Source organism: Vespa velutina, chromosome 1 (assembly GCF_912470025.1).
Source record: "Vespa velutina chromosome 1, iVesVel2.1, whole genome shotgun sequence".
NCBI lineage: Eukaryota > Metazoa > Arthropoda > Insecta > Hymenoptera > Vespidae > Vespa > Vespa velutina.
Window position 1 is genome coordinate 17,138,896 of NC_062188.1, and position 24,151 is coordinate 17,163,046.

General features: G+C 36.0%; 1 protein-coding gene across 7 annotated transcripts in view; it reads left to right on the forward strand.

The window, feature by feature from the left end:
* LOC124950285 overlaps positions 1-24,151 on the forward strand; it is a 202,050-nt gene that overhangs the window by 139,777 nt on the left and 38,122 nt on the right. For 3 of the 7 annotated variants that reach the window (XR_007101309.1, XM_047496740.1, XM_047496750.1), the window contains one exon: positions 5,512-5,672. Coding sequence is in view for 2 of the 7 variants with exons in the window: in XM_047496740.1 (XP_047352696.1) it covers positions 5,585-5,672 (88 nt within the window). In the remaining 5 variants the exon portion in view is untranslated. Of the gene's footprint in view, positions 1-5,511; positions 5,673-7,717; positions 8,687-12,346; positions 12,680-24,151 lie in introns of those variants that run through there. The other 4 variants (XR_007101310.1, XR_007101308.1, XR_007101311.1 and 1 more) reach the window with 3 other exon arrangements.

Below are 24,151 nucleotides of genomic sequence, written 5' to 3' on the forward strand. Positions count from 1 at the left end.
TCATTCCTTCTTCTTTTTTTTTTTCTTCTATTCTTTTTTTTTCTCTTTTTCTTCATTCATTTTTTCTTCTCTCCCATTCCTTTTTATTTTCTTTCTCGCTCGCTTACTCACGCGAAAAAAGGAAGAACGAAGGAAAGAAAACTCGTCCTTCCATTCTTTCTTTCTTTCTTTCTTTCTTTCTTGCTTTCTTTTCAGTACTTTTCACTCTCTTTCCTCTGTCTTCCTTTCCCTTATATTTTTTTCTCCTTTCTTCGACCTCATCGACCACGCCTTCTACCTCCTTTTGCCACCCCCTTCCCCCCCCCCCATGCCATCCTCCATACGCGTCGACCATAATAACCGACGAATCAACGCTGCGAATCTTCAATCTCGTCTGGCAAATGGCCGATCTCCAGACGCGGCGCTAAGATTGCCAGCCGTTGGCCCAAGAGGCTGCGGAAGAATGTAAGATAGCGTCGAGAAAGAACGGGCTGAGTTTGAGGGGTGAAACGAAGGGGTTCGAACGAAAGAACTCGGATCGACGCCCTGCGCGTTTCAACCTACAAAAGTGTGGAAATTTCCCGGTGGATAAGACACCGTTGTCCTTTTTTCCCGCACCAACTACGAGAACTCTTTCTTATACTCTTTTTCTCTCTCGTCTGCTTTAGCTTTTTTTTTTTTTTTTTTCTTACTCCGTTTATACGCTTTAACCAAGAACTTCATTTTTGTTAATTATCAAAATTACTTAACTTCAACAAATTTACATATTATTTTTATACAGGATAAGCCGGATCTAATGACGAGTTGGAAAAATTTGTCTAAACACAGGTCATTATAAATTCTGTTCGTCGTTTTTTGTCAAAAGAAAAAAAAAAAAAAAAAAAAAAAAAAAGAAAGAAAGAACCGATAAAAGTTACGAAAATTTTGATAAAATTTTTAACGACAATTTCCATTCGTAATTCGTTCCATTTATTTCTATAAATTTAGAAATTATCTTTCCATATTTTAAAATCAAAATAGATAGATCTAAAGTGGGACGAAATTCTTTCAGACTCAGATCCCCGTATATCGGCTTAATGCATTTCGAGAGGAAAAGGGAACATGAATTTTCTTAGGTCTTAGCTTTTTCTCCTCTTCTTTCTCAATTCTCTCCGAAACAACGTCGAGACGAACGTCCGACTGCATAATTCTTCGAGTTTATCTAGTAAATAGCAAGCAGGACAAGAGAACGCTCTTTTGTAGAGCACCGTAACTTACGAAATCGCGAGAACGAACGGGAGTTGCAAATCAAGCAGCGAATCTACTACCAAACATTCTCTACCTTTTCGCTATGCTTTTTCTCTTAACTACTAGCTGCTCGCTTATTTCCTCTCTTCGGTTCAGAGATTTTCATCCGGTCTTTTCCTTACTTCCTTTCTCTTCTTCTTACTTAACCTTTTAATCTCGTAAAACTGTTAGATGATTTAGAGAGAAGTTTGCTTCTCTTCTTTCTTTCTCTCTCTCTCTCTCTCTCTCTCTCTTTCTCTCTTTTATTCTCCACCCGTAGTTTCTCTTAGCGTAATAATATGTAGTACAATTATTTCTTTCCTTTACAAATTAATTCATTACTATGCTTATTTTATAAAATAAAAATCTGCATGCCAAGACAATATCTTTTGTCATTGAGAATTGATGTTAAATGAAAAAAAAAAAAAAAAAAAAAAAAAAAAAAAATAAACAGATATCTTTTTATTAAATTTTACTTTTTACTAATATCCTTAAATCTTCTATCGTAGAATCCATGTTGTTTCATAATAATTCAATCAATTTTAATAATATCCTACTTGATTAGATTTTCTTATAACGTCCTTTAACCGAGAAAGAAAAGAAAAAAATAATAGACATTATTTCAATAGCAAACTAAAGGAAGCATTATCGACTGGCGACATGAGAACAAAGGATTCGAGCTTAATTATAGTTTAATTACTGCGAGAAACCACGAACGTTCCCCCTCATTTCGAAAGACGTCGACGATGCTTCGTTCTTCTCTTTCTTGAAATATCCTTTCTTGTTCGTCTCCAAACCTTCTTTTTTCTTTTTCTTCTTTCTCATCGAATCTCTCTTTTCTTTTGTTTCCTACGTTTCCGCTTTTAATACCGAACCGACCAGAACGATATAAATCTTTGATCTCGTTCGAAGAGTCGCTTATATTGAAGTTGAGAGTATTGTTCGTAAATAGGAAAATAGATAGATAGATAGATAGATAGATAGATAGATAGATAGAGAGAGAGAGAGAGAGAGAGAGAAAGAGAGAAAGAGAGAAAGAGAGAGAGAGGAATCACTATGGATGTTTTACAAAGAGAAACTAGCTCTCTCTACGTCAAACTCGATTTCTTTTTTTTCTTCCTTATTCCTTTCTCTCGCGTTACGTCTGAATTCATCTTTTAGGACTTCCTTAATTTCGCTCTATCTATTTCTCTCTCTCTCTCTCTCTCTCTCACACACACACACACATCCTTTCTTTCTTCTCAGAGAAACGGACCACAACGATGAGCTTCGTACTAATTCGAAAAGCGATACGCCCCCGAATCGTTTCTAATCTCGTTCTCGCCGTGCTTGCAGGATCGCAATAAAGACTGTGCATCTCTTGGCCTTTACATTCGAGGATCGAAATTGTCGAAAGGAAGAGAGAATGTACTTTAATATAACGAAAGAGTCTTCTCATAGAGGAGATTCGTCATTTTACATGGGTGCACACGATCCACGAATAGATTGACTTTTACATTTGTATTACGTCTGTTCGAAAAAGAAAACAAAAAAATAAGGATACTTGTTGCATATCAAATATCTTCGTTTCTCGATCAATCTCAACACAAAATAAACGTCAAAAAAAATAAAAGTCAAAAAAAAGATCGTCTCGAGAAATGCTCGATTTAAATCCTACCGCGGTATTAAGTCTCACTATCGAACGGACATCTTAAAAAAGGATCTTTAAGTTGGAAGTTGAAAAATCGTCATCAGAAAGGAAAACGTGAGAGAAAGAAAGAAAGAAAGAAAGAAAGAAAGAAAGAGATAGAGTGAGAGAGGGAGAGAGAGAGAGAGACGGGGGAAGGGGGAATTCTACCGTAAAAAGATCAAATGTCACGGGAGTCCTTTATCCTAGTAGAATAGTGTTCACCTGTGTGTTGTTTCTCGCTTACATACATACACGTCTATGGTATGTATATACAAATGTGTGTATACTTGAGAATATACGAGCGTAACTGCAGCGATACGCTGCGGCGAAGTTCATTTGTGCCAGGTGACAAGGAAGTGTGTGGGAAGAGGAAGATAGGGGAGGGAGAGGAAGTGAGAAAACGAGAAAGAGAGAGAGAGAGGGAGAGAGAGAGAGAGAGAGAGAAAGAGATAGAAATAGAGAGAGATAAGGGGGAAAGAGAAAGAGAGGGAGGGAGGGAGGGAGGGAGGGAAACAAGGAAAGAAGTAAAAGCGAAATGAGAAACGGAGAAGGCAGCGGAACGCCTCCGTCGCCGCTACCACCACCGCCGTCGGTCTGAACGAACGAGCGAATTTAATTTCTGGGTAACATTACACCTTAGGAGCCTTATTCTGAACGCCATTGTGCGCGCCTGCGGGGGTGGTACAGAGAGACACTCGATCGCAGGACTCCATTTGCGGTTTAGCATAATGGAAACCCAACGCTCCCCGGGGCCACCGTCGGTTTCCTCCTGCTACTCCCTCTTTCCTCTCCTCCCCCCTCCCCCCTCTCATCGTCCTCCTCCTACAACGACGACAACCGCACCTACTATCCTCCTATCCGACGGTATCAACCATCTCTTGCACTTCCTCTCGTGATACTGGACAACTAGAAGACCAAGTCTTAGTCTGCTTGGACATCGAAACGTAGTCGACGACCTCCCAGCCCCCTCCCTCCGTTTCCTCTACCTACTTTCTCCTCTTACTTCCTCCTATTCCTCTCACTTCTCTAATTGCCCTACAAACTCTGCCTACGAACTTGAAATCTCTAATGTTTCTCCAACGATGAAATCGTTCATTTATGGTAGTATAATCGACCATTGCTATGATATTATTGTATGATATTAAGAGGGATCTTGTTAGAATGATTGAAATCTGAAGTTCAATGATATTTCGAAAAATATTCAAAAATTGTTCAAAATGATATTTCGAAGTAAACGCTTTTTTTTCTTTTTTTTTTTCGACGAAGTAAACGTTACAGTACTTTAATAATTAATAATTGTTTTCATTACATTATCGCAGATAGATAAATATGTTGATTTCTATTTGGTCGACTGAGTAAGTACTCGTTTGACTTCATGTCTCGTGGTTGCTAATTCAAGTAGGCCACAAGTAAAGTCAATGTAAAATTTAACGAATTCGCAAAGATTGGGGTAATGAAGAAGCTTTTAGAAAAATGAAAATTCCACTTTTGGGATTGGAAGATGAGAAGAGGAGCATGGGTAACCGTTTGGAAATGGCGACCGTTTCTATACGTACCACAATGACACACTCGTTCCATCATGATAATTACATTTATACGTTTATCCCTCCTCTCACGCTTGTCTGCTCCTTTCTTTCTCTCTATCTCTCTCTCTCTCTCTCTTTGTATCCATCTATCTATCTATCTACCTATCTATCTATCTATCTATCTATCTATCTATCTCTTTCTCCCTTATCCTTTTTCTCACTTCTTGCACACCTACATTTTAAATTATACGCTTCTGGAAACTTGGAATCAAATTGCTGTACGAGCTTGACCGGATTGGCAGAGGGGGAAGAATAGAGATAAAAAGAAGAAAGAGAGTGGGTAGTGAAAAGAAAAAGAAAAAGAAAAATAAAAAACGGAAAACGAGTTAATCACCGAGCCTCTACCTCGAGTAAAATTACAAAGGCAAAAATTACTCGGATAATCGCTTTCCGCAACGGTAATTGCAATCAGCTAGTGGAACAAAGGCTTAATTGCCATCTTCGACGATACGCTAATACCAGTCCGACGATCGTAAGAATGGAGAAAGCATTTGTATGGGCAAGCACGAATATGATTAACCGTAAGGATTATCAAAATATCAAAAGATATCAAATATTCGTCATATCGTATGGATTTCCTTTTTATTTATTTATCTGTTTCAACGAAGAAACTAATTATAAGAATTTTTATAATAAATACAAACGTTCGTATCGTATATTATTACGATAATAATCCAACGAGAATTTCAATTGATCGTCAAATAAAAAAAATTTTATTTATCTATTATTTATTTATATATCGAGACACGTTAAAGAATTATATTTACTGTGTAATAAAAGGCGATAATCGAAAAACGAGAATTCTCGATTTTCAAGGGAACTATCTCGCTTTATTTCATTTTACGAGAAATGAGAAGGCCCTCGATTAACTTTATAAACGTTGCTTACCGTTCCATCTACTACTTTTTCTTCTCCTTCTTTTCCTCATACTTTTTTTTTTTCTTTTCATTGTCAAAGCAACAGCAGCCGGGTAACTCATTCTTTTTCCTTTCTGTTTTTTCAACGTTGCAGAGAGGGCTGTGATGAGGGAAGCAGGCTAGAAGGAAGACCCTGTCGCGCAAGCGCCGGTAGGAGCACAAGAAAGATGCCGCCATCCTCGAGAGCCTTATTAAGCCCGGTGCTGCTTCTAATCTTCGCAGGAAGCATCGGTGCCTTCAACTCGCGACAAGGAGGTAAGAAGCTTCGAGCTTTCACGACGAAGATTTAGACGATGTAGGATGCTTTCCCGAGAAAAGAAACTATGACGACGACGACGACGACGACGACGACGACGACAACGACAACGACAAAGACGAAGGAAGACGAGAAGGATTTCAACAATGACAAGAATAAAAACAAAAGAGCAGGGAGTAGGGGAGGAAGGGATGGTACGATGGGATGAAATGATAATGACGCATCGAAGAATGTGAGGTAGATATTTACCGGAGGAAAACATCGATGAACAGAACCGAGCTTGACGCGTTTGCGATCTTTCAACAACTTTACCTCTGTGATCTTTTATTTTCTTCCGAAAAATATACAATAGAGAGCTACACAATATTTACTCACTACGTTCAAACTACTTAACGCGATTTTCTCGTTCTCTCTCTCTCTCTCTCTCTCTCTCTCTCTCTCTCATTCTCTTTATCTTTATCTTTCTCTATTTCATCTTGACTTTCATTAATTGATTATTTCAAAGTAAATATCTATTCAGCAGTAGATAAACATAAACGCAAATAATAACAATTGTTTTTATTTAAGATCACGGGAAAATTTTCTAAGATAAAGCTAAAGCAAACGATTCAATGTTGGTACTTCGAACGAATACAGAACATATAAACGTTTCGATACTCACCGAAGAAAACGCGAATACGTGCGAGATGTTTCCAAGGTTTCTAGGTACTTTCTGGTGTTAGCAGTTCCTACATTTCCACCTATCTCTCACCCCTCCCCGTTCTCTCTCTCTCTCTCTCTCTCTCTCTCTCTATCTCTCTCTCCCTGTGTCTTCTTCTATTTCTAGACGAGAGTCGCTTTTGTAGAGAGTAGCTCTTAGTGGCCATTTCCTAGATTAAGGTCACCTGAAAAGCAGATAGTTGTAAGATGGAAAAGACGAAAGAGAGAGAGAGAGAGAGGGGGGGGGGAGAGAGCAATAGAGTCTCAGAGTACGAAGGGCAAAACTTCCTGTATACGCTTCAGGAAAACTGTTACGCGTTACAGACATCGTGTTCGAGAGATAGTGCACTCTCGAGAATTTCGGAATGCGCCGGATAAATTGTTCGAAGATTTACGAGATTTAGTAATGACTCTAAGCGCAACCACTTTAAAGTTAAGTACAGTTACATTCGGACCAAGAACCACGAGTCTCGCGGACTCTTATAATTTCTTCTTTTCTTCTTTTCTTTTTTCTTTTTTTTTTTCTGCATTCTTAGCAGAAAACTTAAACAAATCTATGATAATTTTAGGGGAATACGAGAATCGAACGATCATTTTAGATCCTTGCATCTCGCGATAACGATGAGAATACATTCTACGTAGAATAATTGAGGAGAAAGATGACTTAGAGAAGTTTGTTTTCTTTCTTTTTTTTTTTTCTTCTTTTTTTTTTTTTTTTTTTTTTTTTTTTTTTTTTTTTTTTTTTTTTTTTTTTTTTTTAATTATTCGATACAGAGACATTTTAACATTTACTATTTAAAGGCACGTTTAAAAACAAATTAATTATATAAATATATAAATATCGTGGAATAATTTTTATATTTGAAAATCAAACGGGAGAGATACTTGAAATTTGGTCATACGTTTCATTAAAACAAATCGAACAATGCGGCATTGTTAGCGTGGTACATTCTACGTTAATTGCCGGACTTTCGACGAGTATCGTTATTGCTAAAAACCGTAGATTGGTCTCGAAACTCGTGGGAAACAAAGTTTATGATAGAATGAAATAACATCGACTGAATCTGTCGAGATAAATTAGTCGGAAGTCGGCTACAGGGAGTTCTACGATGGACAAATTTTGAAAAAATCTGGATTTTAAAAATGCACAGATATAGAAGATCGGTGTGATCCCCTTCGAAATTATGATCTTCCAATGATTCATCTTACGAGTTTTACGAGTTAGTTAGCAAAGAGATCTTTCTCGAGTACCATATTATAGAACGCGAAATTTATGTCCAGCGAGAATGATAGAGAGTGGGAGGCAAAAGCGAGAGGAGAAATTTATTTGTGAACTTCGTTTCAGAAGTGACGTTGAAACCGATGACGGGAAGTTGGTGGATGGGAAACATCGTCGAAGAAGAAGAAAGGTCGCTCTAATCGCATGGCAAATAAGATTATCTGATCGAATTTTAATGGTGACCTCGCGTGACCCCTCCTACGATCTGTGACGAACTACCAGTTTCCCCCTACTTTAATTCGCTCGTCTCTCTTTCTCGCTCATTTGTCCTCGCTTTATATTCTTAATGGTGGTAGTCGAGTTAAAGGCGATCGTAAATATGTATGTGTTTCGTTGGTGCGTGCGTGTCTGGTTAGGCCCAGGCAAGAAGCTTGGTTATAGTGACGACGAGCGAAGGTAATCTCGAACAACGAATTTACAGTATATAAACATGCTGTCCCAGTTATCTCAAACTCGCTTGGACGACGAGGCTCTCCTTGTAACGCTTACTGACTCCTTATCGCATTAAACTCTTGTTTCGTTCTTCATTTTTTACCCTTCCCTTTCTTTCTCTTTCTCTATCTCTTCTTTAAGTCTCTTTATCTTCCAACGTTTATGTATGTACATTGTACAATATCAGTTACGTTGAGCGAGAGAGAGAGAGAGAGAGAGAGAGAGAGAGTGGGAAAGAATATGGGCGTATTTCAAAGTCGAATATAAACTACGTGTAGATTCTACGATTCCTTTTATATTCTGAAAGAACATTTCCGTGCAAAGATTGAACGGTATAATTTATTCTTGTAATATGTTTTATATATTTTTAAAATATTCATTCTTATTCTTATCGCTATCGCAAATGTGACCTAAATCAATAAATCGATATACGTAATTTTAATTCGAAATAAATTTTAATAATAAAAACGTATTATATGTAATTTAATACTTTTATATAATCGAATCCTTTGTATAATCGCCATTTGAAATAAATGCCATTGAAATTGTAGGAATAAGAAAACTGATAAGATCCTATAACACTCAAATTACAGAACTTACGAGCATATATATATATATATATATATATATATATATATATATATATATATCTGTGATTCATTCCATGGATTTGTATTCTTTGCCAGAAGCTAAACGTTTAAGTGGGTCTCACTAATTAAGCTAGCTTTACGATCGTTCGGAACGTTACTGTCACTCCGTTGTCGTCCAGTCGTCGTCCGCGTTTCTTACGTCGGCGTCTTAACGAACGACCAGAAATTCTCTCTCTTTATCTCTCTCTCTCTCTCTCTCTCTCTCTCTCTTCCTCTTTCTCTCTTTCTTCCCCTTTTCCAAACACAAGTACGTGATTGCTCTGGTCTCTTTTGCTGGCTTGTGTCGCCCTTATTTTTTTTTTTTTTTTTTACGTGCGAGCGAGTAGAACGTGCCTAGATTCGTTCTTTCGCCGCAAGCATGGCAAAGATACAGATGGAAAAGAAAGAAAGAAAGAAAGAAAAAAAAAAAGAAAAGGAAAAAGAGGAAAGAGAATTTAAGTGTAACGGTAGAGAAGAGGGACGAAGAGACACGGAAAAATACTCGTTCTTACTGGGAACGTACGAACGTGAGGGGTAGAATATCTTTAGTAAGGGAGTCTCGTCTCATAGAATTTTGTTGGCCAATGCATGACAAAAGCAAATAAGAAATTTTTAACGTTTCTTTTCTTCAAGACGTTCATATTATTAAATACTATTATAATATTATTGACTTCTTTAGATCATCTCTGATGATTCATTATTAATATATTCAATAGATTCTATTTTTTGTCGATATTTGTAAAAAAATTAAATATATTTTCTTTCGTATGTCGTTGTAAAAGAGAAAAGGAAAAGAATAGAAACAAAAAAAAAAAAAAGAAAAGAAAAAAAAGAAACAAAGAAGTCATTTAATTAAAGGGATTAAATGTCTATACGCGTAATGTTTAATTACAGGGGGTTAAAAGTCTATACGCGTAAGTACGAAAGAATATTTCTCTCTTACGAATTCTCATTAAAATTTGCAATGAACGAAATTCGAAAGGGTCAATATTACACTATGATTACGAAACAGCCGATATTTTCGTCGAAATGGAATATAGATCTTTCTCGTTAATTCGAATGTTTCAGCTTGTACGTAGATTTAAACGAGTTTTACATTGTCGAAGAAAACGTGTTCTGTAGCATATTCTGTAGGTATTATTTGCAAAGGGCAATTACCAAAGTACGATTCTCGAAATCGAGTCGAAGTTATTTCTTCCAGTGAATGGACTCGTAAAATGGCTGCCGCCCTTAGTAAAAGAGTATCCAATCAGAAAGGAGCATTTCTCTTTCGGCCGAGCCGATTTCTTACGTTAATCTCATATCCTCGAGAGGAGTCGTATAAGTTGGACTATCTATAGGTCAGCCCCATTAATTCCTCTCACGGAGTAGAGCTTGAAAAAAAATTCGATTCCACAGCAATATTCACGATTGGTCGCGCCCATCGGAAGATGAAAGAGTGCCAAGTGTGCCAGAGATTTTTATTTCCGGAATAAAAACGCTCATGAATTCGTTCTACCGAATAGCTAGCTAGTCTCTCAGTTTCAAGAAAGAAGAAAGACGGATTTTGATTCTCCGGAGAATATAACTTTTTTTTATTCGATACTTTTCTTATGTTTCTTTGTTTTCTTAGAATACTTTATATGATGGATGATAAATATATGTATATATACACACACACTCACAGACACATACACACATATCTATTTGCAACATCAAATATATACATGCGAATTCTACATAAATACGTGGGTATTTGAAAAATGTGTATTACATAAATCTTTGATATGTTTATTCGGTTAATATAAAGTAAATATCCGATATGGATAAAAGACAAATAATATCTTTGTAATTTTCTAATTGCATTTCTATATTTCTTTTTTTCTTTTTTTTTTTTTTTTTTTTTTTTTATATTTTCACGTATAAAGCTTAGATAGAAATAATATGACTTTCTTATAATAAATATATAAAAAGATATCATTTATCAATGGTCGAAAATGTAAGAGAATAGAGTGAGAAACGTGATAGAAGGGAGATGTCAAAGAAACTCGAGTTCGCGCATAGTTGACTTCGCTCTTTCGTCGAACTTTACTCTCTCCTTTTTCCCCACGAACGTCTTTCCCTACTACTATAACAGTCTTACTTACCTATTTCGACTTTCTCGCATTCACGAAAGTGGTCGGTAGATAAAACTCGTCACTACTAAAGTCCCTAGGCGCAGCAAGTTCGTGTAACCGTAAGGACGATGAGAAACGAGCCCGTAGGAATTTTCAAGCGGGAAAAAGCCTCGAGGAACGCGTCTTTTCTCGATCGAGAGACCCGAATTTTCTTTTTATCCAAGACGAGTCCATTCTTTCGCTCGTTTCGACTTTTGTATTACTTCGACCATTTTTTTCTTTCTTTCTTTTTTTTTTTTTCTTCAAGAAAACTTTCATTGAAACTTGTAAATTCAATGAGTATAATGAGATTGAAAATATAATATTTTTTTTAAGATCTTGTATATACGATATCATTTAATTATCCATAAAATTCTATAATAAATATTTATATTTTTTTTCTCTACTTGTTTGTAAAGATATATATATATATATATATATATATATATGTGTGTGTGTGTGTGTGTGTGTGTGTGTGTATGTATATTAAAAAAAAAAAGGAAAAAAAAGAGAAAAAAAAAAAAAAAAAAGAAAGAATTATAAATATTATATACAGGATTATATATTAAACATTTATGTATTTTAGTTTACAATTTATAAAAATATACAAGTATTCACCTATATATGAAAGAAATACGATAGTACTCGTTTTATGTAGAGAGACATTAAAAACACGTATTATGGGATTATAGACTGCTCTTTCAGGATCGAGACGTAATTTAAACGAGCAGTCCCGGGAAAATGTTAATAGAGTATTCCCTTTCAGAAGTTCGACGAGCGTGCACGCTCGTTTTCACTCTCCACGTTCATTTTCGAGCTTAGCCCTCATTGGTTGCTTTGAGATGTATCAAAGGTATAAGGTTGGATAGGATTAGTATCTCGCAGTGAAATAATGACGTGTGTTGGCCATTCGCGCGCGTTTACCGGTGAAATGGTAAAGATGAGAGAAGGGGAATGTTTCGAAGGAGGAAAGAGGGGTAGGGAATAGCGAAGGTAGGATAGTAGAGGGTAGTGGAAGGAAAGGAGGAAGAACTTATCGGGGATGGATTTAATTCCTTAAAAGCTAATGCATTTCGAAGTCAAACTTTCCAGCGAAATTCCGTGCGCCCATTTGATTTACATGCTCGCGAAGGATCAGCCGGGATAAAAGATAACCAAGCTTCTCCTTCCTTTACATTCATGAAATAAATATCCACGCGAGAGAAGAAATTTATCCGAGTCTAAAATGCCGTGTGAAAATCGACCTAAAAATCGTTAATACTGATCGTAGAAAAAGATTTGTCGTCGTCAATAATTTTATTGATATTTTGTCATTTAAAAAATTAATATATTGTTAATAAAGACAATCGAAACTTTGCTTTTATCGTATCTTACAAGTATAAAATCAATTTATCATATTAGATAATAATTAATCTCAAGAATTATTATTTTTGACGAGAACTTGTCCTCCCTCTCTCTCTCTCTCTCTCTCTCTCTCTCTCTCTCTTTCTCTCTTTCAGTATTGTATTTAAACTTAAAAAAAAAAATAAAAAATAAAGAAATTGGGAGGAATGGAAGGCAGAAACATTTAATTCTGTTTGCGGCGAGCATGGAATGATGGCTGTGCCAGAATAGAAGATCGGAGACAAATGGTCTGGCATACTTAGTGAGCACTTGACTGTGACAAAGTACCACGCGCACAGTCCGAAGAAGAAGGAGAAGGAGGGACGGGAGAAGGAGAAGGAAGAGGAGGAGAATGAGAATGAGGAAGAAGAAGAAGAAGAAGAAGAAGAAGAAGAAGAAGAAGAAGAAGAAGTTGAGACGGAACAGAGCGTGTACTCTTACGTGTACATGTGAGTATCAGGCGCTAGCTTCTCTTTCGACGAACGCGTTTGCATTCCTCAGAGTCCAAAGGAACGTCGTCGTCGGCCTTTTATTTCTCTCTTCCTCCTCTTTATGTCTCCCTCTACCTTTATTCCCTTTCTTCCTCTTTCTTTTCGTCATTTCTTTGACCAAGAAATTTGATACTTTCCTTTTCACGAAGATTAATCGTATACGTTCGTTCCTCTTTCAATGCCTCCATTTTAAAATTTAATCTCTCTTTGATCGTCGAAGATGAACAACAAAATATATTCGATTGAATTTTGTAATAACATATTACAAAACATATTTTCCTATATCTTTGTAAATAAATTTGCAGTATGGTTATACTATTTGGTAGATTGTTGGAAAATCTCTCTCTCTCTCTCTCTCTCTATATATATATATATATCCTGTATATTATTATCGTAAATTGTTTATTGAAATTGTTTCTATCAGACAACGTAACTACGCGCGCGCGCACGCGCGCGCATCTCGTATATGCGTTATATAAATTTATCTATCGTTTTCTCTCTTGGGAAACGAAATTCCGAACGAATAATGAGTCACATCGTGTGTGTGCACATTCGATCGAGTCATTTCGTTCGAAAAAGTTACACCTCGTTCGGGACTTTTAAAATTAGCGCCGGGACGAAGTTGGGAGCAGTCAATATCAAGTTTTCCCATCGTTCGCGGGGCGACCCAAAAAAAAAAAAAAAAAAAAAAAAGGAAAAAAAAAAGGAAAAAAGAAAGAAAAAAAAGAAAAGAAGGAAAAACCAGAAAAGGTAAGGGGAAAGAGAAAAAGAGGCCGAGGAGAGAGTCAGAGACTAATCGGTTTGGTTCCTCATTCGGAAATTACTAGTTTCATAGTTCTGTTTCTTTTTTTTTTCCTCCTCCTCGGTATATTTTCAACTATTAAAAGAAAAAGAAAGAGAGAAAGAAGGAAAGAATGAAAGGAGAAAAAAAGGGACCTAACAAATCATGCCGTCGTAATAACCGAGAAATCAGTGGGTTCTATCGAGAATTTTCGAGATCGATCGTTCTCTCTTCGAGTCCTTCTTATTCTTTTTCATTTCGTTCTTTAGAAACTAAATGGTGTAAAAAAGAAAAACATTTAAAAAAAAAAAAAAAAAGAGTAGAGAAAAGAGAAGAAACCGAAACCTTGACTAATCGTTCCTTCTGTCGAGATTAGATTCCTTTTCTTCCTTTTTCCTTCTTCTTCTTCTTCTTCTTTTTCTTGTCTTTTTTTTTCTTGTCTTTTTTTTTTTATTCTCTTCTTTTTTCAACATCGAAGACCTGTCGTGTCGACCGCCAATGAAAGCGCATCAAGATAAGACGATCCGGACTGCTCGTTCCTTGCTCGTCGTCTTCACGATCACGAGGAACGACGTAAAGGCACGATAAAGTATATAGCTTTATCTCGTAGACGCGTTTCATTTCTTTCGAGTAGGGAGGAAGGGAGGGAGGGGAGGATGGGCCTCGTAATTAGGAGATATCTTGTTCCACGCTTTGCTCGTAATATTAATTATCGTCGATAGGACCAACCATAAACGTCAATATATCGATAAGTCTCATAGATTTGATAGATCGTCGTTTCTCTTTAAATCTACATTCAAAATAGTATATCGCAAAATTCTTTAGGATATCTTCTTAAATTGATAAAATACGAATAAAGATGGAATATTAAATATTCTTTAGGATATAAGAATTTTATCTATTTCAATTGTCATCATTAATTATTATTATTTTCATCGATTACGCGTTAAATCATTATGTAAATAATTCATTAAAATCAATATTACGAAGAATTACATTCAATTTATGTTTCTCTCTCTCTCTCTCTCTCTCTCTCTCTCTCTTTCTCTCTCTCTATACATATACATACATATATATATATATATATATATATATATATATATATATATATACCATAGAAACCTAATTTCTAATATGTGTTTCGCGAAACGCTAAACTTTATGATTGACATCATGATAATAGAATATAATCGCACGTCGGATAAAAGGGCTGTCGATTCACGATTTATTATTATTGTCTTGTGGAAATTCAATCGTTCAAGAATCACAGTTAATCTTCGCTAGACGAAACTTTGAAAACATATCATAATTATTATTATTATTATCGTTGTCATTAATTTCAGTTCAAACTACTTTTAACGTTTCGTTCTGCCATTGTCACTCTCGTCACTCATTAGTCATTACGATTGAATAATATCCGTGAAATTCGTTGCAATTTAATAACACCGATAGTAACGATGATGATTCTCGCATATTATTTGCATATGGAAATAATCATATCGGCATTATCGTGACTCTTTTTCTTTATCATAATGGAATTCAAATTGAGAGAAGAGCGTACACAAATGGGAGTGAAAGGTATGAAAAGAGAGGAGGAGAAGGAGGAAGAGGAGGAGGAAGAGGAGAAGGCAAAACGTATTGTACCCAACGAAACTGGCTTCTTTCACGTTGGGATCGAAAAGAGAGCGATAATTAGTCGCAATTAATCGGAACTCGATTGCGCGACGGAACGGACCAAGCACGGCGTATTAATTATTATTATATTTACCGTGCCATTTGGAACGACCGATATGAGATTTTAATCCGGCCGCTTCGATTCGTCGATCGGACGCGAAGCGAAAGATAGAAAAAGAGAGAGAAAGAGAAAATGGGGTGAGAGAATAGGGTGAAAGAAGGTGGTGCAAAAGAGGGGTTGCTAGAGCCGGAAAGCCGTGACGCGTTTGTTGTTTTTGTTCCTTTCTCTCTCTCTTTCTCACTTTTCTCCTCCACCCATCTCCCACCCAACTCCTCTTGTTTTTTTCCTCTCTTATTTTTGCACGCGCGCGGCCATTTAACGAGGGAATTTGTCGGGATGGTGAAATATCTCTTTTGTCTGCCGATGCGACAGGCAGTTCTCGATTATTTTGCCATCCAAGCATGCAACGACACTCCGTGAGAAGGTATGTAGCATATATATATATATATACACGTATACACATCTACGTATGCGTACACCTTCGTAAAATTTGATTTCTCATCTTCGTTCTTTTCGTTCGTCTAGTATCGGACGAAAATAAACGTTTGATTCGCGAGTTGAATTTTGTTCCATAACCCGTTATGGATTATCTTGTTAAGAGAACAAATAATTGTTTATACTTTGACTACTAATTCTGATTTATTGTTTATTCCTTTCTTTCTGAAAAAAATTGATTTTATAAAATAGGATATTAATGAATATAAGAAAAAAAGTTAAATCGATGTCACAATTTATTCGAATAATTCAATCGTACGTTCTATCGTAAATGATATAAGGATTAAACGCAAAGGTTTTGTTAAATGATTCGCTATATGTTTCATAGTACTGATACGATATCAAACTCATCTTTCTCTTTTCTCTATTCCAAGTTCGTAACTCCTCCTACTTCTTTCCCTTGACGCTTTCGCGAGCAAAAGTTTCCCCGAGAAAAATGCGGTTTCATCCGCGTTGAATAATGGATACAAAGTCATTAATATTCGTACTTCTCATTGTTTTATTATCGTGTGTCCGGCTTCGCGAGGATTAAAAGGGCCGCCGTATTTCAAAACGATGTTGCCATGGTACGTATCTGTTACGTTCGATCGTACGTACAATGGAGCTGCTGCTGGCCTCTCTGTATTTCTCTCCCTCCCTTTCTCTCTCTCTCTCTCTCTCTCTCTCTCTTTCTCTGTTTCTCTCTCTCTCTCTCTCTCTCTCTCTATCTATCTATCTCTCTCATTTTTTGTTGTTTCCCAATGGAAAACTCTGGACTTCGATGCTCGCTCGTGATAACCGGACGATTCGCGTACAACGAATCGCTCGATAAAACTCTGGAAAGCGCTTCTTCGTTAAATTAACGTTGGAAAACGATGTAATAATATGGATGGAAAATACGAGATATCGATAGTCATGTATGGAGAAGAAAGAAAAACTGCTGGGCATAGCACGTTTCTCTTTCTTCTTTTCTCTCTCTCTCTCTCTCTCTCTCTCTCTCTTTTTCTCTCTATAAATTTGTATAGAATGAGATGCGAGCAACGACGATAAAAAAAAATATAAAAAAATAAATAAAAAAAGAGAGAAGAAGAATAAACGGTATAATTATTTAAAATGTTCCTGTTAATTTCTAAGTTTAATGCTTACACGTAGCACATCCTTTTTTTTTTTTTTCATGCATTTATTTTGTATACAATCGAGTGCATTTATTATCATTCTAGGTTTATCTGTACTAATAAATTTTTGTCCACTCTACGCACGTATGCATGTACACATGTATGCATGTATACATGTATGCATGTATGTACATACATATGTACGCTCTATCGTTGTCGTTCGTCTCTGTCAGCGTTATTACGATTTAGGCGATATCTCTCTGTCTCTTTCTACTTCTCTTTCCAGCTTTTCCCTGGTTGATGTCTCTATCAGATAACCATTGGATCGAACATTCATGGCGCGAAGCTCGGTAACGCCAGCAACGCTTAGATCAATTCAAATTCGCATTATTGCCGAGAAGCTGGGCGCAATATACCGATCGATCCGTCACCTAATACGGGTAATTCCGCTTTATTAGGTTGAACCGCATTAGGTTTCCGGTTTATTAGGTCGGATTGAGATCGTTTCACGATTTTGACCTATCTCTCTCACTCTTTGAACATATCAACGTAAAAATATAATTCTTTATGGTTATTATTATCTCAACGTAATTACAATATAATATACGTTTACGACAAATAAATTTTATAAAATACATATATATATATATATATATATATATATATATATATATATAAAAGTTCTATTTCACAAATGAATAGATTATTTTCATTGAAACACAAATAAAAAGTCTTTTGAAAATTGAGTGAAAATCCTTATCGCAATACGATATATGAGTTTCGCCTTACGCCGGACATCGATTTCGTTATTCAACCTGTATTTCACTCGATGAGATACGTCATTCACGATTCTAATTTCCTGCGAATGGATTCCATAGAAACAAAATCGTCCCTCGGATTTGTGCTTTCCGCGTTACGGTGTTAATTTCAGTTCAATCTTGTTCGAATAGAGCACGAATCGCGTTTATCTATTTCCAATCGTTCTTGAATTGACCGATTTTTCTCTCTTCTTTTCGTTTCGTTTCGTTTCGTCTCATTCTCGCTAATTTACTCTTTATTTCATTTTAATTTCGTTTTATTGAATCTCGTCCGTTCGAATGAAAAGAATTTTTATCCTATCACAACGAGAGAACGAATAATTAATTTTGTATAATAAATGAAGATAAATGATTCATCGTTATGACCAGGCTACGTTGACGAGAATTATAATCGCAGAAATAATCGGGGGCCGAGTTAATAACGTGTTTATAATGCGGTTAATAACACACGGATTCTTTCGCCAACCAATTTTCACGATGAGAGAACGTACGAGCTCGTTGAATTAGTAGAATCATCGAAATATTCGTGACAAGCAACGAGCCTTGCTGTGACATTTGTTGTCACATTATACAAATATAACTTTCTAAAATTATACGATGGAATAGAACAGAAAGATCATATAATTTCATTTTATATTCTAATTATAATGTCATCGACCGACGGTTTTATCCTATCGAACAGATATATATATATATATATATATATATATATATATATATATATATTTGTACATATATAGATATACTGTTATATTAAATCTTACGGTCAGAAGTATTTCTTCTTCTTGTATATTTTTTCTTCTTCTTACTTTTTCTTTTTTATTCTTTTATATATATATATATATATATGTATGTATATATATTTATTTTTTGTTATTTTTTTAATGTTCATCCACCGTAGATCGTTTTATTTAACACGATAATCGACAAGTTGACGTTCGATGCAGGTTCATCCTCGCGAGGATACAGGGGCAAATAACATCGTCGGAGGGTTGCTTGTTTCCTCACGTAATTCTTTGCTTAAAGCCAACCGTGTAGCTGGTTTTACGCCGTTAACATATCGTACATTCTTATATAGCCAGCTATATTTACTTTGATCGTTGATCACTCACGATCTTCCCTCCGATGTCTTGTCACATGTGTAAAGCCGTGCTCCTTTTATATAAAGAGAAGCAACCAGAGAAGAGAAACAGAGATAAAGGGAGAAGAGAGGGAGAGAAAGAGAGAGAGAGAGAGAGAAGAGTGACTTTTCGGTCAATAAACGGCAACGGGAAAGGCGGACAAAGGCAAGAAAAACTAAGAGGAAAACGGTGGAAGAAAGGGCAGGGAAACGAAGCGCAACGAAACGAGGGTTCGAAGAAAAGCCCAATGCTTCGCTCGAGTAATAACGCTGTTTCCTTTTTCAACTCCCCCGTGCTAACGTGAGCTTCGTCTATACCGGGTGTTCGGACGGATACGAATCGACGAGAAGCCGCGAGCTAACTCTTTCTGCTTCGGAGCGTTTCGAAAAAAAAAAAAAAAAAGGAAAAAGAAAAAAAGAAGAAAACAGAGAGAGAAAGGTACAAAAGGAAGAAAAAAAGAAAAAGAAGAAAGAAGGAAAGAAAGAAATAGCACCGCGGTTTTACCATTGCCCTTTGAACCCAAGCCGAAAGTAAAGCTCACGCTTTTCGGTATTTCCGTGAAAATTTCGATGAAATAGCACTTAAAACTTTGCCGACGTGCTTAACGTGGAATTTATGTACTCGTTCTTTTTTATTTTATTTCATTTTATCCTTTTTTTTTTTTTTGTTTTTTGTTCTTCCTTCTTTCCTATTATTTCTTCTTCTTTGTTTTTTTTCTACTCTTTGATTTAGATTATCGTTTAATCTGGTAACGTCGTTTTTCTCGCATTCTAACTAATCAAAAATTTCAAATTTTACCATCTGTTTGAAACGTAGAAAATTTTATGTAATTCTCAGAAAGAGAGAGAGAGAGAGAGAGAGAGAGAGAGAGAGAGAGAGAGAGAGAGAGAGAGAGAAAGAGGGAGAGAGAAGGAAAGAAAGCTCTGGTTGGTAGAAAATACACTCTGCAGAATTTCATAGAATTGTAATTGAAATTCTTTTATTACCACATATGGTAGAATTACATTAGAGTATTATAATAGTTTTTCATGTTTCGCAGGATCGTATGAAATGGACAGATGATATGCACAATTCAAGCATAAGATACTTCGAAAAATATCTCATCCACGTGTTCGCTTCATTTTCGACGAGAATACTCAAAAACATATAATTATAAAAGAAAAAATAGAGAGAGAGAGAGAGAGAGAGAGAGAGAGAGAGAGAGAGAGAGAGAGAGAGAGAGAGACGGAGAGAGAGAGAGACGGAGAGAGAAGGAGAAAATATCTCGACCGCTGTCGAGCGTGTCTATCTTTACCTCTTTTGTCTATTCGCAAGCTGCTTCTCTGTTTGAATTTTTAAAATGAGATTACCAAAATACGAAAAGCTAGAAATATTTTCAGAAACTATATAACTTTTCTATAAAATACAGAATTATAAATAAGGATTCATTAAATTTCAATTTTTATTAATGTAACTTGATAACGAAATAACTTGTTTATTATTTACTTATTATAAATAAGTCTTTTTTATAGCGAAACAAAGTAAGAGATAGAAAGAGAGAGAGAGAGAGAGAGAGAGAGAGAAAGAGAGAAAGAGAGAAAGAGAGAGAGAGAGAATAAAATGAAGAGGAAGAATCATAATGTTCGGTATTGCTCTTAAATTAAAAACGATAGTAAGGAGGCAAGGAGTAAAGTGAAGTGGGAGGACTGAGGGTGGAAAATACGTTGAGCAGCGTAAAGAAGCTTGAAAGAAATGGGGTATGGGAAGGGAGAGAAAGAGAGAGAGAGAGAGAGAGAGAGAGAGAGAGAGAGAGAGGGACGAAACGGCCATCGGATTAAATCGAGTTCACCGACGAGAGCAAGAGGATTCGATATTAAGCAAACCCCGTCGAGGGGTGATCTTTTTTTTTTTTTTTTTTTTTTATAGAAAGCATCTGCTCGATGGCTCGAGTAAACACCGTTGATATGCGATTAATTTTGTTTCCTCGCTTCGTACACCATAGAAGAAGGAAGGAAGAGCGAACGTGTCCTATCTGCTTCGACTGAATTTCAAAGAGCGAAGCAACTACGAGAGACGAACCAAATCTCTACTCCATCTCTTCCTTCTCTAATTTTATTTTTTCACTCTGAGTCTACTACGCATCCTCTCGTCAACGTGGTCTCGTCGTAACAACGACACGTCGCATTTTAACACTGACACCCGGTATATTTTTGGCAGGCAGTAACAATAACGACGTCGGCTCGACGAGAGACGTTGTACCTTGTTTTAGATTCCCAGACGTAGCTTTTCCTCTTCTCTTTTTCTTCCTCTCCTTCCGTCTCATTCCTGACGACGTCTTTTTCGCTTTGTTGGCCACGTGAACGCCTAAACGCCCTGCTCGCTCGTTAGTCCCATCCTTGCGCTCCTTTACCGTCACGAAGAAGACACAATCAAGGATACCCAGATGAGAGGGAACAACAGAATATAAAGTTGAATATATATATATATATATATATATATATATATATATATATATTATATCGCATTGTTACGATCTATTATTATATTCATTTCAATAACGACAGGATAAATTAATGATTTTTTTTTACATTGTAAGATTATTCAACATATCAAGGATTAATTTTCAAAATTTTGTAAATTCGCATTAGCAATGGAATAATGATTTCTAGGATTATTATTATCGACTACCGTTTTCGATCGTCAGCCTTCATTTTCATAGTTATACCTACGTATATTGTAGATACGTACGTATTTGTAATTAAATGACACCTTATAATTAAAGCTCGTTGCCGTGCGTTGTACGATGATGAATTGCGCGTTGATTATTCGCCGTACGTATCTATACGTATGTATACCTACGTCATTTATTATCCGAACGATTAATACATTATAATCATTCGTAATATGTTTCTAGTTATAACAAATCACATTACACTCATTACGTACGCTGATGTTTATTTAGGAACAAGTAATTCGCTCGCGTATACAGACACTCATAATAATGGTTAATATTGCTTTGGAGTGTATATGTGCGTATGCTCGAATCGTCCCGTAAAATCGAATTGCATTATGACAGTTTAATATAGGCGCCGCATTGCTTGCATTAGCAATCCAACTAATTTTGATACGTCCCTACTGCTTGTTTACGATATCGGCACAAGCGTCTACGCTTATGTCGTTCGTTATGATTGACAGGGATTCGGCTTAATGAGCAAAAACAAAACCAAATCGAAATATTTCAAGCCCTTTTATATATATAATCTCGTTATCGACTTTTCATAAATTAATAAATAATTATATAATAGAAGAACCATGTTTCAAAGAGAAGAATATATATATATATATATATATATTGATTATTTAAAAATTATGTAATAATATAATATTTCAAATTCGCTGTTTCAATCTGAATATTACAATTCAGGATATTCTTAGTTTAACAATATGAAATCCTAAAAGTTTTTAAAGCATTTAGAAAAATTAAAAATCCAGAATATATTAGGCATTAGAAATTCTAACTCGTTCGTTTGCCCTCGACTATACATTTTAGATGACGCATAAAATAAGAAGAGAAAGAGAAAGAAGGAGTGGGAGAGGTATTTTCATGGCGCCTTTCTTCGTGTCCAGCATCATCGTTGTCATCTCGAAAGCTTGCAAAATATATATCGAAGATCTGACAAAAGGGAGAACGAAGAGAATGAAAGAGAGAGAGAGAGAGAGAGAGAGAGAGAGAGAGATGGAGAAAAGACAGAGAGAATTTCTTGTTGTTTTTCACGGTGGTCTCCTTTAAACGAACTCGTGACACGCAAAAAAGAAAAGGATAGAAATATATATAAAGCGTTCGCACTCACACATGAAACATAAAAGACACTGTGCGTGTCCACGAACCTCTATTATTAGTCCTAATAGACCATATGTTATGAGAAGAAGGAGTGATTTTTTCTTCTCTTTCTTCTTCCTTTTCTTTCTCTCTCTCTCTCTCTCTCTTCCAATTCTCTTCTTTTCATACGCGACTTCTTTGCACGTTCTCAAGTTTTCCTTTTCTTTCCGTTCTTGTTCTTCTTTCTTTTTTATTTCCTGTTTTTTCAATTTTTTTTTCTTTTTTTTTTTTCTTCTTTTTTTTTTTTATTTTAGAAAGGGACGACACATCGAGGAGAAACGTGAAATTTATCGCGCGCGTTGCTTTTTCCGGCGCGTTCAGATCGATAAATCGGCTCACACGGTTTCCTCCTCCGGTCATAGGGAAATAAATTTTGCGGCGACTTGTTTGCCCTTTTTCTCTACTGTAATGGCCGAATAACGAATCGGTCAACGATTTCAACAGACGAGAGAGAGAGAGAGAGAGAGAGAGAGGGAGGATTACCATTGTGAATTTTTCGCTTTGACTTCGATATTTATTTTAAATCCTTAGGACGGTGAAATAATCGCGAAGCTCTTTTGTTTCAACTCCACGGCGACGTCACCGATGAGAGAGAAGTTTCGTTGAGAGAGTTAAGGGCGGCTACCTCCCTTTATATACCCTTTCCTCTTCTTCCTTTCTTTTCCGCAGTAAAATCAAAGTTTTAATTTTGAAGAAATTAAAGGTACTCGCGCCGAGCTCACTTTCTTGTCGCGCGAAATGAAAATAAACTCGCTTTCAAGAAAGTTCATGACTCTATTACGCTGCTCGCGGAATTCTACAATTAATTGTAAGAAAGACTATCCTTGGTACGTGTATGTGTGGTATGGTATGTGTATGTGTGTGTGTGTGTGTGCGTGTGTGAGTGCGCATATAAGAGAGTAGCTACGCATGCGCTGGGTTACTATAGAGAAAGAATCAGAGATGGTATAAAAAAAGATAAAGAAGGAGAAAAAGAGGATGAAAAAGAAAAAGAGAATGAAATATAAAAAGAAGAGGAGGAGGAGGAGGATAAATAGAAGTGTGAGTCTGAAAATAAAATGTAAAAATGGAAACGCCACGGTTGTGTGAATTTCTCGAATCGAAGCGATCTTGTGGTGCCAGCAACACGGCCAGGAAATGGGAAGGAGGAAACGGAGATTAAAAAAAAGAAAAAAAAAAAAAAAAAAAGAAAAAAAGAAAGAAAGAAAAAGAAAAAAAAAGAAAAGAAAAAAAATACGAAGAAGAAGAAGAAGAAGAAGAAGAAGAAAAAAGAAAGAAAGGCGGATAGAAAATATCCTCTTCTTTTTTTTTCATTTTCTTCTTCTAAAGTTTCTTGCTTTCTTATTTTCGCGATGCTTTGCCTTTTCATCGTCATCTCTTTTTCCCTTCTCTTATATTTCTTTTACCGTCATCATTTTTCGTTATCGCACGAGTACATTAATCCAAACTTTTTTTCACGTTTATATGTTTCTTTTGTTTTTCTTCATTTCGCAACATCCCAAAAAAAATCTTACGATCTTTTTCTTTG